We start from the raw sequence: 19,343 nt of genomic DNA, 5'->3' as shown, positions 1-19,343 counted from the left end.
AGTTCTTCATCCAGTCTGGACTCATGTCTGGGATTGCCCTGACCCAGGTGCAGCACTTTGTACCTGCATTTGTTAAACTTAATGAGATTCCTATGGGCACACTTCTCAAGTTTGTCCATGTCCTGGATGGCATCTCATCCTTCTATTGTGACAACTGCACTGGTCAGCTTCATGGATCTTAAACTTGGTGACGGTGCACTCAATCTCACTATTTCATTGATAAAACATGAAAGAGCATCATCCCAAGACAGAGCCCTGAGGGACACCACTCATCACTGACGTCTACCTGGACAAGGAGCCATTAACCACAAATCTCTGGCTACATCCATCCAGGCAATTCCTTATCCACTGAAAAGTCCATTCATCAAATCCATGTCTCTCCAGTTTGGAGATTAGGATGTCTTGTGCAACATGTCAAAGGCCTTACAGAAATCTTGATAGATGACATCCGTTGGTTTTCTGTTGCTGACTGTTGCCATCACTCCATCATAGGATTGGTCCTGACCACTGTACTGGTCAGGCAACTTTCCCTAGAATTCCCTGGTGCTTCATTCTGTAGCTTTACTACACGCACCGTCCAACACTCTATGCCTAGAATAGTAACATGCTGCTCTTTAATATTTTCAGTCACTTCATTGGGTCTTATCTGACTTAGATATTAAGAAGCAAAGGTGAAAGGAAAAATGGACAAAGAACAGGATCAAGACAGGCAAGTTCAGAGATGGAGGCATCAGGTTAAGTATCCTGAGAAAAATGTTTTTTCACGTGAGAAATATGAGAAACTTCATCTTTGTAGGTAGAGAATGTGCAGTGAAATCCATTATATTGTATGCTTGTCTTGTGTACTAGAGTTGTTTCTCCACTTCCAAAGCTTTAATAAATAACTGTACTTACCTAACAAGAACATTGTGTTTCAGAAAGTTATTTCAAGTAAGTAGACTAATATTTTTCTATTTTATTCACACTCTGACTATGACACCTACAGGCCAGAGAAGAGCTGTGCAAAAGAGTGAAAGTTATTTTTAGGAGAAAAAAAATTGTCGCCCACTCCAACACAAGAAAAAGTATTTATGATGAAGTATACACCACTCCTGTTATTGAGCTAATAACAGTGCGGAATTCACATGCTTTCTTTCTTTTAATTTGAAGTGGAGCAAACAACCGCTTTCCTAAATCTCTCTAAGAATATCTTTTACAACATAGCTGTAGATCAGTGAGAAAGAACTTTACAAAAGGATTGTGTAATTCCTGAAAACTCTACATTTTTCCATACAAGAAAGCACAGAACATTAAATACAGTGCTTTTCACTAATGGCTATTGAAAAGTTACTGCCTGAAGGGAACTGTGACAGTTTTCATTTTCAAATTGAAAGAGGTCAGGAAAAAAGAAGTGTTTGCAACAGGGTCAGGGATGCTGTAATTTATGTTTGCCACTGGGTCCCATGAAAACAATGAATTTAAGTTGCCTTGGGCTGGTAAGGCATGGTGTTCAGCCCAGCTGTGATTACAGCTTTGGTAGTGACTTTGTAAAATGAAAATTTGTTCAGAAGAACTTGACCACATGGGGAGGGAGGCAAGGTGTCAATACAGAAAAAGGAAAATAGAAAAGGCATGGTAAAATTTTTATCTGCTGAAGGACAGAAAGATCACTAGTCTTTTCTTCTTCCTGTGATCTCCGTAAATATGTCACATTATTGGGGAAACTACTTGGATAAGACTATACATGCAAAAGATCAACTTGAATTAACACCAGTCACTAATATATGGTTATCAGCTCTTTATAATGTACAGTACAGACACACAACAGCCTTAATCAGGAATCAGATCTGCTGCCCAACATTTTTCTCTTTTTGATGTGCATGGCAATTATCTGGTGTTTGTTTCCAGGGTTTCCAAATCTTCTGGTCTTTGCTCTGTCCTCCCCTTCTTCCTTTCATAGAACAATTTCTGATTTTTCTTAGGTACCCCCAAATACTTCCCAATGGTAAAAACCATATTCTGGGTGAGAAAATAGGAAGTTCATTTCAATCTACTCTGTGAAAGAAGTGGAAACTACAGTCAAAACTCTATTTATTATAGTGAAAGACTTCTAACCAAGATAAATTTAATGACTGGATATCTTTCAACACCAACTTCATCTACCATCTTCTCTGGTTACTCTGGATTTAATTTGGTTTACCAGAGAACAATTTTCCTCTTCTAGTCTACACCAAGTGATTGGTACCACAGCTTCCCTTTATTCACTGTTAAACTCCAACAAATTCCTATATATGTAGATATAACTAATTCCTGTTTGCATTCCTGTCTTTTTGAGACAATGGTCTATGGCCTCAAACTCAAGTTATTTTAGCTTTCCTTCAGGATCTTGTCTTGAGACATACTGATTCACAGCTGAAGGAAAATAATTCAGTTAGCTTTAAGACAGAAACAAAGGACTTTTGGAGCTAGTATTTTTGTCTCCTGGGTTTACTAAAGCTATCATTTGCTTTTATTTTCACTATATATATTTATGTAGCTGTGTTAATTGTATTTTGGGTTGACTTTGCATGAAAAGCATATCTCTGATTATTAGCTGAATTTTGCAAGCTTAACAGATCCAGGAGTTTTTCATGTCAGTTTCTATGTCTGTACATAGAAGGATTATAATTTCTAGCAAGGTGTCCTTTTGCTGGGAATTTGTCAAAAGCTCTTCCAGTATCCTCTGTGGGAAAAATCTTTTTGAGGACATATGACCCAGCTTCTGTTCATAAAGCTTCAGCCATTAAAGACTGGAAAAGACTATTCCATTATCTGAAATGATTGAAAATTTCTCATGGATTCCAAAACTTGTGTGTGTCTTTCCTATTCCAGGAAGGGATTGGGAAAGAAAGGGGGAGGGGGTAAAGTGAAAGATCAATATTGCCGAGGGAAACAATACTACAAATGACAGTGTTCCCCTCCTGTAAATGAAGGGGTGAAATTTTTTTCCCCTACAAGAAGCCACCTTGCTTCAACCAGTCCTCACCTCCACAGTGAGGGCTGAGCCTTGTCTCAATGGATCTAATACAAATCAGTCTACTCTTCTGAGGTGGAGAGACTGAAAGAATTAGGCAGATGCTGCCTCTTGTACAGCTCCTGTATTATGCTTATAATTGAAATTAGGCACTTAGGCCTTTTCTGTGTAAATGTCTCAGGCAATGAGATTGTAAAGGCTTGCGAAGTAGAAAATAAGTCCTGATAATAAAAAAAATTCTTAGAAAAGGATCTACTTTAGCTTCTTTCCTAACTTTAAATCCCTAAATTCAACACTAAGAACACACTAAGATACACGTTTTGCTTGAGAATCTTATCTCTAGAGTGAAAATACAGATCAGTTCGGGCTTTTCTCTTACATTATTATTTGCAGTCATGATGTGCTTTCTTTACACTTAGCAATCACTTGTCTGTGATGTTTAATATTGCTCAGATTCTTCTTTCACATCATCATAGAGACATCATAGACACTCAAATCTGAGATAGAAAAAAAATTCCTATGAAATACTATGACAAATAAAGACCATCTGGTAGGCATAAACATAAATAAGATGCAAACCAAAAATCTCAATAAACATTGAATCAATCCAGTATACACCCAAAGTCTCAAAACAACAGAATTATTTTTCAGTGAGTAATTGCTCACCTTTCCCAACAAATAATGTGTAGCAGTGGGGTATTATGCAGAGTGTGATTAATTTCCACAGTCTAATGAATTTCCCCACCAAAAAAAAAACCAACCCCACCAGTCCAAATTTATTTTGCAGTATCAGTCTTAAATTTCATTCATTCATTTACTGTAAAGTGCATTTGTTGTGATTTTTATTAATGACACGATAGTGGGAAATATGTTTCATAAGCCTAAACAAATTCTCATTATTTTAGCTTCAGAATCTGAAAGTTCCTTGCTTTCTGTTACAGTGTGGGAAAATGCATGCAGCAATAAGAAAGTAACATATTTAAGGTCAAGCCACTACTTCTGATCCAGCAAGGAAGGAGGAACACATCAATTGCCCATAAAAATTTGACAGTTCTTTTTATTGCAGATATAAAATGCTACTGAACAACCCCCACCTTAACATCAAGGATTACCCCGTGTCCAGCATTTGGCTGGGGTACACGGGTTGAAATCCTGACTACTGAGTCAATTGCTCAATCAATGTCAGCAAAGTTGCATCCAAGGCCCATGTCTCACTATTACACCTTGCAGCTCAAAAAGTGGGCAGGAGAGTTAGCAAAGGGATGACTGGAGTTTTTACAAGTCTGCTAACAGCTAGGTGAAGGGAGGATGTCATGTCACCTCATGTGTACTCTTCTCTCAGAAATAAGATTTAGAAACCTGCAGCTAATCTCGCAAAGAAAGGGTTTATTCTCACTTTAAAGAATCTTTCTGGTTTCCATTCGTGATATTCATGTCAAATTATGGTCCATCCACCAATCTTCCATTTTCTCTTAAAGTTAATCAACACAAAGAAAAATTTTTAAATCAAGAGTTTAAACCAAAGAAACCCCACAAAACTCCCCTTACAGGTCTACTAAAAAAAAATAATTTAAAAAAATAAATTAAAACAAAACAAAACAAAAACCACAACAACAAAAAAAACCAACAACCAAAAAAAAAAAAAAAAAAAACAAAACCAAAAAACACAACCAACCACCAGGGGAATGGATATAATTTCAGGAGCATGCCAAAGTACAGAAAATCTTTGTATTCTCTACAGGTAGCATTTGCTTTTATTTCCCCGAGTGAAGCAACCTGCCCTCTTTTTCTCTTTATTTTATGCCACACCAGTTCTTCTGTACTAATTTCAAACACTTTTGGTCCACATTCTTACGGAAGGACCAGTGGGTACCAGTGGCCCTTCATCATTTTTGTCTCTGGTTAGAGCTCTTTGCATCGTTCTTGCAAATGATGCATTACAGGAATTCTCATCTTTTAGGATTAAAATTAATTATTCATGTTCTTTATAAAAAGAGCATTTTTATTGCTGCTGATTAAATAATATGCCAAAAGTACGTACTTTGCAATATTTTTTGCCCATCAATCATTCCATGAATTATTAAGAAATATTTGTATTAGTGTGTCTCTGGCACTAATTCTTTGGAGTCAGAAAGATAGATAGATATCCTCTTAATATAGTCTTAGACTGGGAGAGGTGGGAGGTGGTTTTGGTTGCTTTCTGTAGGTATTATGGGAAATACCTAAGAGCTAAAAAACAAAGAAAATATGCTTTTCTTGTAATTACAGGGTGATTTCTTCTTTCCCCTTTCTTTCAGAGAAGGAAGGTGCTGCAGATCAGTAATGAATTTGAATCCAGACTGAATCTTCAGGAGAGGGAGACAATGAATAGGGCAGTAGAAAGGATTGAATGCTGATGTCAATTAGACCGAAACCATGAAATAAATGAGGGACTTCAGCAGCTGTTCTTCATAGCCACTTCAGTTTAGTATGCAAGGGAATGCTTCCATTTTATTGCAATAGTAAATTTCAGAGCCCAGAGAAAGAGAATTATTGGTGTTTCAATCAGGGCAGCTTCACACACACAGAGCACACTGAACTCAGTGTTGGAAGCTTTATGAAGGCAAGCCTGTAGGATATCCAAGAGATTACTTACAAGATTCTAAAGACTGAATTTTTACAAAATCCTTAACACTGCCTGGTGCCCTTGTTGAAGTGAATTTGAAATACACTCGTGAGCTCCTCAGAGTCTGCAGACAACACTCAAAAGTATCAGTGTGTACATGCCTACCTACATTTAACACAACAAACAGACAAATGCTCATTTCAAATACAAAGCTAAGGTGTCAATATTTGATATTTTTTTAAAAATCAACGGTGTTTGTAAGGGCTACTAATAATTTTCACTACCCCATCAGCCAATCAGGAAGCAAGCTTTGTCTCTGTTGCTTTAGCTTCTGAAAGGAGGCTAGAAGCATTGCACAGGAATATGGCAGTAAGAATGACAAATCAGACAAGATTTTATGCTCTCAAGTAATCACAGACTACACCATCTTAAGTCTTAATATGTTCTGAGAACCTTCTTGAGAAGCTAATATTGCATGAAGAGACAACATAACTCTAAGCACTACATACCCTTTCTAGCTAGAAAGAAAAAAGGGAACTGTACCACCTGTGCTAAGATGATTGCCAGAAGACCTGCAGATTTTCCTTGGCTAAATTAATAAATAACAATCTCTTTAATAAACTGGAAATTACTTTGACAAACACTGTGATAAAGGGTGCTCCTCAGTGGAATCTGTTAATACACATACACACACAAAGTTTTAATTAGTTACTTTATTCAGAAAAATATTCTAAACGTGAAATTTTATTGAGTCCTGGGAACAGAACTGACAGTTAATTTAAGTTTATATGATGTTTATAAATAACAGGAATGGACCTTGATATTAATATTCCCCAGACAGGTAATACTTTAAAACCATACAATATACAATGTGATCAGTTTGCAATACCTATGTAATTAAAATTATAGCACAGTTCCCATTTTGAGATGTATATTTCACCTGAGTTGATGTCAAGGACTTGAACAAAGTTCCTCAGAGAAACTGATGCGTGTATGTGAGTTAGAAAGAGAAATGACTGGAATCTTGAGTGGAGGAAGAGATAAAATTAAGCAACCCATTTCTGTAGAGAGTTTTTTCCCATCTCTGAGCACAGATTGCCTCAAATCAGTTTCACTTAAATTTCATCTCCTGTAACTTGGAGTTCCTGACATGTTACTATGGAATTTGATTCCTTGCCTTCACATGGTGCTGAATTCATTCTGGTTTTGCTTATGTAATTGCTGCATTACTTGTAAAATTGTTTAGCTGCAATAAGTCAGCTGATACATTGAGTCAGTAGTAAAATACAATCCATAGTTTTGCAGATGTGACCTCATTTGTTTCAAAAAAAACAAGTAGAGTTCATAACTCTTTTTTCTAGTACTTTGCTTTGAAGCTCTTTATTGCTATTTAAAATACAAGTCAAGCCTACATGGTGTACCTCACTGAACCACTCATTGCTGCTATTGGATGAGCAAAAAAAGGCAGCTTCAGGCTTTGAATGTATCACGTTTACTCCAAAGCTGACCCCGAGCTTGCAACATGAGCACTGACATTTCAGTTTTCTTAAAGAGCTAGCAAGTCTTCCACTGCAGAAGATTTGATGAGGAAGTTCTCCTTCTCTGTGATTCTGCACATTGAGAACTGTGTTATCCTGAGCACAAATCCACAGAAGTCAGTAACTACCTCACTAGTCTCAATAATTCTTCTCAGTGTAAGTCAGGGTGACAGATACTGACTACAACAATTCAATGAAAGAAAGTACCTAATGTTACTTGTTTACATGGCAGTTGTAGTGGTTTGAAAGCAAAACAAATGAGAGGCTCCAAGTCAGAGATACAATTTAATAGGAAAAAAAAAAGAAAGAAAGTAAAATAAAATAGATGCAATAATACAAAAGACCACTGACAGAGTCAGAATACAACCTGAGCGGAGTGATGGAAGCAGTCCAGATGAGGTGGTCTTCCTGAAGCAGTGATCCTGTAGAAAAGTCTGGTAGCTCGGGTCCTCTGGGAATCCAGTGGGTAAGCGCCCCTCTGGTGTTCAGAGTCTCAGCTTATATCCAGGTTGGAATGCTTGGTTCCTCCCTCTGGGCGGAGCATCTCACAATGGGATTGTGAGTCATGTGATAAGGCCTGATGGGCCCTTTAACAGGAGATAGTCCAGGAGGGGGTTATCTGTGAGCTGTGTGGCAAAGGTGCTGATGGGCCCATTAACAGAAGATAAGCCAGAGTGGAGGAGGCAGGGAGCACTGCCTCACCTGGTTTCAACAGTTCATGAAGATGGTGATAGAATATACTTCAACCCAGGACAGCAGTTGATTATTAGGTCAAATTAACTGCACTTGTTTGTTCCTGAGCAAGATACTGTGGCAAAGTTTGGGCAGGTAACTACATGAATATTTATATAGCTAAGTCCTTTAAAATAAACTTAGAGTAGCTGTGAGAAACCTTGCTCAGTCTCTTTCAGATTAGTGAGTAACGCTCAAGACATGCCCATGGATGATTTCACCTTGTTTAAATGACAAAGTCCCTGTCCATTTGGCTGCATGGCACCTGCACTTACTCTTCAAGATAGCACCTTCCACTGACGCCAATGATAATTGTAAAAGAAGAGCATATCTGTACTTGCAGGTCTGAGAAAATAACCCATGGAAGTGATAAAATCCCATTCAAGAGAAGGCATGAGAAATCCCTATTTAGCTACTATTTGAATGCTATCACCTTCAGGTAGCTCAGCATAACTCAGACCCATAAGCAAACTTGCTCTTCCAGCATTGGTTAAGAGGATAGGACTAAGAATGGGAGAAGAAAAGGAGCTAAGAGAAGGGAAAGTCACTGCCCACCCAATTGCCCTGCCAGGGATGGTGCAGTAATGTCAAACACATCACTTGGCTGCAGCAGCAGTTTAAAGGTAAAAATGGGCAAAAGTGGCATAAACATTTTTCCATGCCCAGCATTATATTGCCCTGGACAATTGTTTTGTCTCAGCTAGCATGGCCATCCTCTGGGACCTTAGGTAGGCATTTACTGGTGACAATGGCTCTGCAGGAGGCTGTACCTCCCGCAGAACAGAGTCCCAAGAGGCCCAGCAATGCCAGCTCACTTTCTTCCTCAGCTGAGATATGATTTGCCCAGCAGTCCTTGTGCAAGCACAGTCAGCCAACTAATTATACACTGCAGATATGGCATTCATGCTGTACTGAGTTGTTCACAATCCCCATGTAACTCAAAAGCCACCATTTAACCACCCTTGTCATAACCTCAACCCTTCTGAAACAGTGCATTACCACTGGAACAATTATTTTCTCCTGGTTTCAGGTGCCAAGAAAATCAGTGCACTCCACAAATTTTATGACTTCTAGCAGTTCTATTCACTCCAGACAATTGGATCAACATTGTACAGCTGCTATTCCTGCAGTTTGTCAGCATTTGCCTGAGTTATACAAAGGATAACACAGAGAGAGCAATTCATCTCTTTGCCGAGAGAAAAAACTGGCATTTCTCTCCTGTGAAAGAAATGAAGTGTGACAAAAATTCCATGTAATCTGAATAGAGATGCATATTCCTGGGGAAATCCATAAGCAGAATACAGCATTCTCCTTAGATCAATTTCATTTACAGTAAACATTATGAACAAGTATTATACAAACAAAAAAGGCAGCTCTGCATCAAAAAATCTTGTCTAAGGATAACTGAGTCAGAAAGCTTTGGAGTCCTGATTTATTAATGATACAAACCCAGTGAGACTCATCTCTAATATTACAATTTCAGTAGACACATGATTCAGTTACACAACTAAAATATAGAACTTATTTCATTTTCTTGCCCTTATTGAAATAACCTTTTTCTGTTCTGTCCTGGGTTGTAGCATAGTATGTGCAAAAGTATTCTATCACCATCTTCATGAACTGTTGAATCCAGATGGGGCAGTGTTTTCCCAGACCGTCTCCCTCTGGGCCATTATCTTCTGTTAATGGCCCATCAAATGCCTTGCCCATGACTCACAGATAACTCCCTGCGGGAGTTATCTCTGTTTAATGGGCCATCAAGGACCCCCTGCATGACTCATCATCCCATTGTGAGATGCTCCGCCCAGGGGGAGGAACCAAGCATTCTCACCTGGATATAATCTGGGGTTTGGGACAGTACAGGGGGCCGGCCCTTACCCACTGGAATCCCAGAGGAACAGAGCTACCAGATCTTTCTACAGGATCACTGCTTCAGGAAGAACACCTCATGTGGACTGCTTCCATCACCCTGCTCAGGTTGTATTCTGACTCTGTCAGTGGTCTTTTGTATTATTGCATCTATTTTATTTTACTTTCTTTCCTTTCTTCCTATTAAATTGTATCTCTGACTTGGAGCCTCTCATTTGTTTTGCTTTCAAACCACTACATGTTTATGTGGAATTTCACACTGTATAAAGCTCATTATCAATAGATTGAAGACAATTGAGAATATTCCTTCCTTGTTTTTCTGTTGTATATTCTAAAAATAATAGTGTAGTCTTATACTACACTCTGTTCTGTCAACATTAATTTTGAGCTGGGATGCATACGCAGCTCTTTTTGATCTCAGCCATAGTATCTTTTTTGTAGTGTTAGAATTGTTATCAAAGCTCCAGAATGAAAATATGGGTTACTTCTAGGGACAACAAATTTTTCTTACTTGAGGAGCAAACTAGGGAAAATTACAGAAGAGAATTGTTTTGGTGTTAATAAAGTGTACCTTTTGCTTTGCTTAGTATGCAGCAGTGCAGAGTACAGTTTTCCAGACTGCAAGCCCTGAGGACATTCAAAGAAAGCCTGGGGAAAGCAGGGAGGAAAAAAATTCCTTTGCTTAGCCACTTCCACTTACAATTCAGTTTAAGCCCAACTGCTGGCAGTTCATGATATAGACAGAAACGTGTTTTTTGCCAAGATCTGAAGTGGTAATGATTCTGCAAATAAGAAAACTGTCCTGTTGTAATAATTAAATATCAAAGTTCTGTGCTTTCGTTATACAGGTGAGGGAAGAGGCAGAAAAAGTATCCTCTCCCTTGAAAACACTTGTGTAAGATGTAATGGCAAAAGAGCTATTAAGACACCTGTGGTGCTTGGAAATGGATGTTAGACATTTACCTTTGATATATTCTTTTCCATATTCTTCCATTTTCTTCTCAAATTAAATGCGACAGTTTAACCCAAAGAGTTGTTGTTGTAATATTATTGTATGCTATTAAAGAAGAGAGAAGTGATTTCACAAAAGCAGAGAAGTAATTCATATGTATTAGTTACCTTCATCAGAAGAGGATGACAGGGCTTCACTAGTAAATTGTCTTAATATCCTGTATGAGAGATATTATAGGAAAATACAGAAGTGTATGTTTATTACCATGCCCTGGTAATAATCATTGATCCAAGAAGTTTATTTTAACCCTCCTGTTCAATTTAGGGGCATTATAGTCTCCGATGCTATGAGCTGCAATATTTAAAACCTCTTTAAGCCTGTGACCTTAGACTTAACCTGCTTGCTCACTGTTTCCTTCTCTGTGGTAGCAAAGGATTTATGTGCTGGAGGTCACTGTATTATTATTGAAATTCAGCCAGCAGTACACAACCCCACTCCCCCATGCATGAAGAAAAGATGCTCAGATCCAAGACCAGGACAGAGACATCGACTGTGTGTGAGTATGTCTTTCTTGATGCTGTTGTAGGCAGCCCTACCAATGCCCTGTTACCATGATATTCACACAAAACAGCCTAGAATCTGATCAGGCAGTAGAGCCACATACCTAGAAAAGACTACAGAGCTGACCATAGAATATGTACACACTTTGGGAGAGACCTATAGTTTAAGGCTCTTTGGAAGCACTGTGCAACGTTTGGTGACAATGCATGTAACATCTTTATTAAATACTGATGGTTTCCATTCTCCTCACATTTCGATAGCTTGCCCTTTTTCATTATGTGTTTTTCTTGTTTACTACAGAAGACAAGTAAACATTTAAATGTTTAAATTATTTAAATGTTGTTGAAATTTATCCAAATACCATTTAAGAGCTGTGATTTCTTAAAAGGATTATATTACTCCCAAAGTTGGAGTCAATGAAACACAGCTCTGTCAGTCCATGAGCACTGCATGACTAGAGAACAATTTACAGTGTAAATAGTCCTCTGCCCTGGGTCTTTCACAAGGCTTTACTCAATTCTGCCACAGACAACAGCACACAGAAATTGCTGTAGTGAGAATGAAAGGAGCCTGCCCCATAGAGTGGCCTATATACAAGTCCTGGACAAGGTAATCAACCACCTTTCTAAAAAGCTTGAAATCTTGAGGGGTCTGCATTGTAAGAAAATCCATTAGATGCTCCCATCCATTTCTGCTTGAGAGACAAAGTTGTATAATAATGATCTAAATAGGAGTAATGCTTTATCTGAAGCATTGTATGCAGTAAAAACATTGCAAAGGAACACCCTATGACACTATGCTCATATATTTCACTTTAGGAGATCACCCATGGCTGATTGCTTAATGGCAAACCTTACTGCTAAGATGAAGCTGAGAGAATTCATGTGTAATGATCTTCTGAAATCTTTTGGTAGTACTAAGCTCTGACTGTGTACTGACCCCTCTAGAAGCTCTCCCCAGTACATCAGGAAAGCAGGGAGTAGCTGCTGAGATAGGCATGTTTATGTTCCAGAAATACCTTTGGTATATGAGATTACCCTAAACCTAAAATTAACCTGGTTTTAAACTTAGATATGGCACTGGCAAACTTTACAATGGGTCACAAGTCAACTACTTTGTTTTTCACATTTTCAGTTAACTTTATTGTGCAAAAATATCAGAACTGTTTTTTAGCCAGTGAAATATTGCTCTCCTGTTTTGATCTTCTGGTGTGTACCTTGATAGAGTGTCACCATAATACACAGACACTGCCCCATTTAGAACACACATAAGTGTGGAAAACATCCACACCCTGAAGCACCACACCTCACCCTCAATCCCAGCACTCCTGCCCAGGCCCTCAACATAGAATCAAATTGTCTTCAAGATGCAACAGTACTTCATATCCCAACAATGTTGCTCTATGCATACAATGATACACCTAATTAAACACCCACATCAATAACAGAAAGGGGTGGAAGCACAAGATTTCTTCATTTTTTCTCACAATTCCAAGGACTCATTCTTAAACATCTGTGTGGGATGATCAACTTTGTTAAAGTTAAGACATTTAAACTGACAGTGTGAATCTGGGAAACTCACAGCTTCCCTGCGCCATATCCTGTATATCTTTTCCAGAAAAGCAGGAGGCTGAGGAGACAGCAGAAGATGGTAACCAAAGAGTTAAGCCAAGTTTAATAGTGTTGTTGCCAGATGAAGAATTGTTTCCACCTGGTGAATTTTTGCTAAGTGTCATTATGACCAGTTAATCTTTCGGATATCAGAAGGGTTTTTCGTGACTGTGTGCGTACAGGCAATAAGTCAGTACTGCTATCAGTTTTTTTAAAATGGCAGAGCTAGCTTCTGCCAAACTGGAGTTGGAAGTGACAGAAGTGGGCTAGGAAATCAGCAGTCATGGACGTGTAGTAACTGCTGAGGGACAGATAGGCAGTTGTGGCCATCCAGAGGCACCAGTGTCATTTTGACACCTGACATACTAATTTCTAGACAGATTTGAGTTACTCGTACCTCGGCATTCAACCATCAGTGAGCATCCAAGATGGGCCAGAAGCAGGAGGACAGTCTGTCTGCAGAACAGAAGGGAGGAGGGAAAGGGAACGCAGTGGCTGCAGAGTTTGCAGCAACACACTTGTTCATCTCCTGGTACCTGCAGAGCACACACAGGCCCTGCTCTGTCCGTGCAGTGTCCCAAGCCCCGCTGTGAAGAATGTCACCAGGCACCCCTGGGACAAGAGACGGCACACCCAGCAGTGGCTGGGGGAGTGTGGCCAGGGGAGATCGGCCTCTCGGATGTTCCGGCTGCCAAGCGCCCGCAGGGCACGCAGCACACGGCGGCCTTTACTGTACAGCCTCTGGCAAATCGGAGAAACAGGCAGCTTGGATTCAAGCTTGATGTATTGCGTGATCATGAAGATTAATCAGCTTTAAACTTATGCTCATAAGCTAAATGCAGCATGCACCAACATTGTTTTATTTACGGGTTCTTTTATGTCAACAGGATATTCCTGTTTTCTCTAGTCAAAGTCAGCAATGAAACACTTGACTCCCGCTGGCATCTTTCAGATTAAAAAGGATTTATCATTGTAATACCTGGGTCTTGTAGAGGATAGCTTAAAGGCCTGCTGCACATAAAGTGCTTGAAGATTCCGAAGTCAAAAGGCAGATTTTTTTTTTTAATTCCACCGTTTATGACTGAAAAGAGGATGAAACCCTCGTGCCCCGAAGAACGCGTTTACCCAAGGGTTGTCCTGAAATCACAGCGGGAGGCTGAGGCAGCCGCTCCCTGCCGAGAAAGGGGGATGCGATGATGGGATGAGGGAACACCGCCTGCGACGGCAGCTCCTACCCCGTCGGCGCCCAGTGCCGCCAGGGCCGCGCCGCCCCGCCCCGCAGGGGCTACGCCCTCACTCAAGATGGCGACTCCAGCGTCTCCGGCGGGCTCTGACGGCAGAGCGCTGCTGGTCAAGATGGCGGCTCTTCACCTGCGGCCGTCGTGGAACTTGCCCTTGTCCAACATGGCCGTCGCTGCCCAATTACTTCCGCCGGCAGCTGTGTCCCTTTGCCGTCAGTGCAGATGGCCGAGCGCAGCGTGGAGAGGGCGTGGTGTGCCTGTGCCTGTGGCTGTGGTGAGGGTCCGTGCGCGAGGCCGGGCTGGCGGCGGCGGCTGTGCGAGCAACGCGGAAAGGCGAAGCGAAGGGAGGTAGCGTCTGTGGCCGGGCGGGGGAGAAGGAAGGCTCCGCATCGCGACCGCTGCTGGGGACCTCGGCAGGTGCGGGGCCGGGAAATGTGGCCAGGGCCTGGGCGCTGCCTGCGGCCCGTGCCGGCTGTAGGGCCGGGGTATGCCCCGCTCGCCCACCGCAGGCTGCAGGACACCAGCCGGTTGTCTCCCAGCGCCTGGGTTCTCTGAGAGCCGCCGGTCAATCCGCAGGAAACAGTGTCTGTGCGTTCTAACAGCTTGCAAGTGAATTGGTTGTGAGACGCTTCTCAAAGTTTCCGTCATATGAAAAGATTAAATAATCTGAAAATTTCTCCTTTCCACTGCAGCAGCACTTGCTAATTCTTTACTCAAAATAGAAAGGACTGTTTCTGTTTTATACGGTAGTAAAGTGTTTGGCATAACCAGAACACTGTAAATGAAAAGTGAAGGTACTTTCCAGTTGTTAACTCGGCAGGTGTTAACATAACCTATGTGTAGTAAATTTTGTACACAATATAACACAATACAAATATACAAATTTGTGTGTGCACGTACAACCTGTGTGTATAACTTAGGGCACCACGTGGAGGCTGTATGGGAGTATTTGTCTGCTACTGAAGTCAAGTCACAATTGTTTCTGCCAGCTGTCCTTGTACTGGCAGTATTCAGAAATGCTGCATTGGCATCTATGTGTGTGTCAGTGCAATAAGATGGGAAGGAACTATCATAAGTTTCCTTAATATATCTCAGAAGTTACTTTATGAGTGATGATCTGACTCCCTTTTCTTGACAGATGCACCCCAATGGCTCACAGCACCAAGTTCCCGTGTACAGCTTGAATAATCAGCTCCATACCTGGCTTCTCTTCGGAACTCACAGTTTTTGCCAATACTTCTAATCTGACACATCACCAGAGGCACTTCTGAGAGTTTCTCAGTGGGTTTTTACCACATAAACAGGAGTCAAAGGGCATTGCTATGTCCTGGGTACAAGTTGCACTCAGCCAATCCAGTGAGGATATATTTGATGAAGATGCAGATGAGATGTATCTACTGCAGAAGGAATGGAACAGCACTATGAAAAAGAGGTTGAAGGTATTTCTGTAAAAATGATTTAATATTCTTTTTAGCCATTTTAAATTTACTGACTCTTAACCTGATATACATGTGAATTATTTAAAGGGAAAAGTAAAAGTAGCTACTTAAAAGTTATTCTGGCATACTTTCTTCTGAGTATCGGGAAAATATGGCAGAAATTTACATAAACACTTCTTCGTAGTCACTAGAGCTGTTTTACCAAAAAAAAAGTACTGTTTTACCAAAAGACATTGGCTCCCTCTGCACAACCTTGTGCATTTATAAAAGGCAGTGCTGAATTGTGATGCAAGCTACTTGCTTTGTACTTGTAGATATACCTCTAGTAAATGTAGGGCAACAGACCTGAACAGTGCTAATAAAGAAATGTCAGGTGTGTGGGGTTTTGAGTAGAGTTACTCATCAGTCAAATTGTAAGATGTGTGACTCCATGTGCAACCACACATGGGCGTTGTGGCCTTTGTAGGTCTTTAGTTAATTTATTTTCCTAGAGAAATATATACTTTATGAAAGCCAATTTCCACAGCCCTTGCCTCTCTGCAGTTCTGCAGGGAACAAAACAAGTTCATAGAGAGATTAGTTTGACAGATACTGTGTCATTCAGAGTGGGGCCAGTAGGGCTCCTCTGCTGACGGTTGAGCAGCTGAGCAGCGTTTAGCTGAAGAACACGGATGGACACTGTTGTGTAGGCAGTTGATGAGGAATGGTATAGCAGACCTAGGGAGTTTCCTTCATCTGAGTTCCATGAGAAAACTCGTTTTCTTTAGGAACTTACTAGTGTTCTTACAGAAATTCCTCCGATATTTTTGAGTAGATACTGCAAAATCATGAAGTGTTATTGAAGTTAGAATTGTATGTTGGGCAGAATAAATTTTTGTGTTCCAGACTACTTTTCTAGCAAGGCCACCGTGAACAAATAGGACTTTTCACTTTCACAGCTTGCAACTTTGGTGTGAAAAAAGTTAAGAATTATTCTATGTAATCTCGTAATGTGGATATAATATAAAGAAAGTAATTTGCATTACAATCATTAGCTGTTTACTTAAAGAAAGCAGTGTCAGTGTTAAGTGTATTTATATGTGACTTGGTCAATCACTGTCTCTTTTTCTGGTATAACTCTTAAATGGAGTGAGGTCCAGCAAATAAAGGAGCAATGCTCAGGAGTTAGTTTTGTGAAAGTGAATTGATTCCATGTAGATGGATTAGATAAGACAGTACCTCTCCTAAAGGGGAAACTTGGCAGCCTGCATATCTTTTTAGATAGAAAAAAGAAGTCTGTGTAGTATTTCTAAGTCCATTTCTCACAAAGGAGTTGATAATCATTAAAAGCAAACATGCTTCTTGTTTTTTTGATCTTTCTAAAAGAGCTTTCCTTTTTTCTGATTTTCTGGGAATCCTTTTGGGAAAAGTGAAAAACTGCATCTTACAGGTCAGTAAATCATAATACACTGCATCAAGCATGTTTTGGTTTAGCAGTGGGAGTGTAGCTGTGAAGGATGTTCAGATATAGAAGCTGTAACTTAAGAGACTGAATACTTGTGATACTTGTTTAAACTTTTTTATTATTATTGTTACGTATTTGTCAGAGGTCCACTTAGTCATGTTGGGAACAACCTGTTTCACTGCTCTTTTTACAGGAAGGCTATAGGGATGGAATTGAGGCCGGGAAAGAACTTGCTCTCCAGACAGGCTTTAATCAAGGTTACAGACATGGTGCCAAGCTGATGATTACATGTGGCCAGTTCAAAGGAACCCTGAAGTAGGTTACAAACTCCTTAAGGTCAGGTGTATGTGGAGGGTGTGTAACAGGGGAACATGCATACAAGTTTTTTTTGTTTTAATTAAAAAACCAAACCAACCAGACAAAAAAAAAATTCAAAAAAACCCACACACACAGAGGAAAAAAACAAACAAAAAAACCAAACAAACAAAAAAAACCAAAAAAACCCCAAACCACCACATTTTAAAACTGTCCAAAGTGAGCAACCTGAGAATTCCCAGATCTTGAAAACAGGGAATGCCTACCTGGGTGTAGATGTATCATTTCTAAAAAATCTCTTTCAGTTCCTCTTCCAAAATTGTCTGAATCTATATATTCAGTCTTAATATTTAGTTCTAGTGGCTGAATTTTCCATAAAACGTGAATTATACATAAATGTATTTATGATTCATAGATACGGTATCACATTGCTATCTACCCTCTACCAAGTGGAAATGTACATAGATGAATATAATCACTTCTGTTCACTTTTCAGTGCTCTCTTATCCTGGTGTCATTTTAATGGACGTGATTCTGCTTTATGTACGATAAATAATCTTCTTGATGTAATTGGAAAGCACGAAGATGAGGTGCTTAAATATCTGAATTCTACTGAAGAACAGCCACATCTTAGACACATTTTGGACTCGGTTCAGGACATGGACCTTAATCACACAGCTGGGACAGAGTACAAGGAAGTTAAAGATGGAGAAGACTGTAGCAGCTCCGGTGAAAACATTTGTAGGAATAACGGTGAGGTTGGTTCCTTCCAGTCTGAATGCAGCACGGCAAACCTCTGCACAGATCCTGAAAAGTCAACCCTTGCCTGGGTTAAAAAGCAGACTGTTAGGTTAGTAGAGCAACTGGGCTTATCACTAGATGTACTCCATCATGTCCAGCAACTGGAACATTAGTTCTTCTGTCTCATGGTGCTTAAACTAGCACAGTTTGTTTTGATTCTTAGTTTGTGAGCCATGTACAGGGCCTTTTGTTTTAGGAAAATTGGATTTTGATGCTTTACAGTAGAAGTAATTTTTGTAAATCTTCACCATGATTTTGGCTCCTGGCAAAACCCTTTACTTTCAATCTTAAAGATAACATTCACAGAAAGTGGCTTTAAAACTTTACAAGGAGTTACTAAACATGTTTCTGTTTTGTGTCAGGAGCTCCCATTTCACCCTCATTTTTTTTCTTGGCAGCAGTTTGGAAATGAAGTGGGTCCATTAAACATCTCTAAATTGGTCCCCTCCAATATCAAAAGAATAAATGCTCAGTGCTGTGGAAATGGTCAGTGTTTTTGCAGAATAAGCTGCTGTTGATGATTTGCTGTGTACAAAATAGAACATGATATGCTGCTGATTCCTAGAGTGCTGTGACTCTCGAGTCACCTTTTGTCAAATTCTTTGTGTTATCTTTTATACCCAGGATGCAATGCACTTTCACTGTTAAAAACTATTTTCCCCTCCTTATATAGTTATATTTGTCACTTTTGCTGAAAACACACCATTCTCCTCAAATGCAGAATTGCTGACAATTCAATTGTTTTACCCTTAGACATCTATTCTTACCATGTCAGACCACACTAAACATGCTTCCAGTCTAATGAACATCCTTGTGACATTTTTGTATTTATTTTGTCAGTCCCTCTAGCCTGAACTCTTTCCCACATTCCAAGAGTGTTTTTCTCAAACTTTCCAAGGAAGCCAAGCTTATTCACTACCTCTTAGAAACACATCAGCTACACATGCCTATTTCTGATTATTTTGTATTTCTGTAACTATTCTATATTTGACTTGCTTTCCCATTGCTTCCCGTAACTGTAGCTGTAAATGGCTCTGTTCAGGAAGTTTTTTCTTTGTGAATGCTTCTGTTTTACATTAATTAAACTGATTTATTAGTAAGTTATCAGTTTATTTGTTGGAAGTTTCTTGTAACTCCTTCATATTGGAGACAAAGGAAGTCTAGACATAAGCAAAGTAAGATTTTGAACAGTAAACTATAATTTAAAAAAAAAAATTACAAAACCATTTCCTACTTTGAGGCAA

General features: G+C 39.7%; 1 protein-coding gene across 3 annotated transcripts; it reads left to right on the top strand.

The window, feature by feature from the left end:
- Nucleotides 1-14,254: 14,254 nt before the first annotated feature.
- On the top strand, nt 14,255-19,203 carry YAE1 (YAE1 maturation factor of ABCE1). 3 transcript variants are annotated; one of them, XM_066191110.1, is made up of 4 exons: nt 14,255-14,374; nt 15,239-15,539; nt 17,177-17,298; nt 17,795-19,203. In XM_066191110.1, exons 2-4 carry the CDS (start codon nt 15,423-15,425, stop codon nt 18,210-18,212), a joined length of 657 nt encoding a protein of 218 aa, XP_066047207.1. In that variant the 5' UTR covers nt 14,255-14,374; nt 15,239-15,422; the 3' UTR covers nt 18,213-19,203. The 3 variants fall into 3 exon arrangements, with proteins under 3 accessions (XP_066047207.1, XP_066047198.1, XP_066047190.1); XM_066191101.1 differs by having other exon boundaries at nt 14,255-14,448; XM_066191093.1 differs by having other exon boundaries at nt 14,255-14,517.
- The last annotated feature ends 140 nt before the right edge of the window (nt 19,204-19,343 follow it).

The sequence above is a fragment of the Chamaea fasciata genome, unplaced genomic scaffold (assembly GCF_029207755.1).
Source record: "Chamaea fasciata isolate MVZ Bird 193981 ecotype frontalis unplaced genomic scaffold, bChaFas1.0.hap1 SCAF_1, whole genome shotgun sequence".
In the NCBI taxonomy this organism is placed as follows: domain Eukaryota; kingdom Metazoa; phylum Chordata; class Aves; order Passeriformes; family Sylviidae; genus Chamaea; species Chamaea fasciata.
This window is presented reverse-complemented; position numbering and strand designations above follow the sequence as displayed.

What these genes read in the sequence shown, in the direction of transcription:
- YAE1 (XM_066191110.1), top strand. Translation starts at nt 15,423, where the DNA reads ATGTCCTGGGTACAAGTTGCACTCAGCCAATCCAGTGAGGATATATTT. An exon ending in CTATGAAAAAGAGGTTGAAG is followed by an intron (nt 15,540 to 17,176) that starts GTATTTCTGTAA and finishes CTCTTTTTACAG; the next exon opens with GAAGGCTATAGGGATGGAAT. An exon ending in CAGTTCAAAGGAACCCTGAA is followed by an intron (nt 17,299 to 17,794) that starts GTAGGTTACAAA and finishes TTCACTTTTCAG; the next exon opens with TGCTCTCTTATCCTGGTGTC.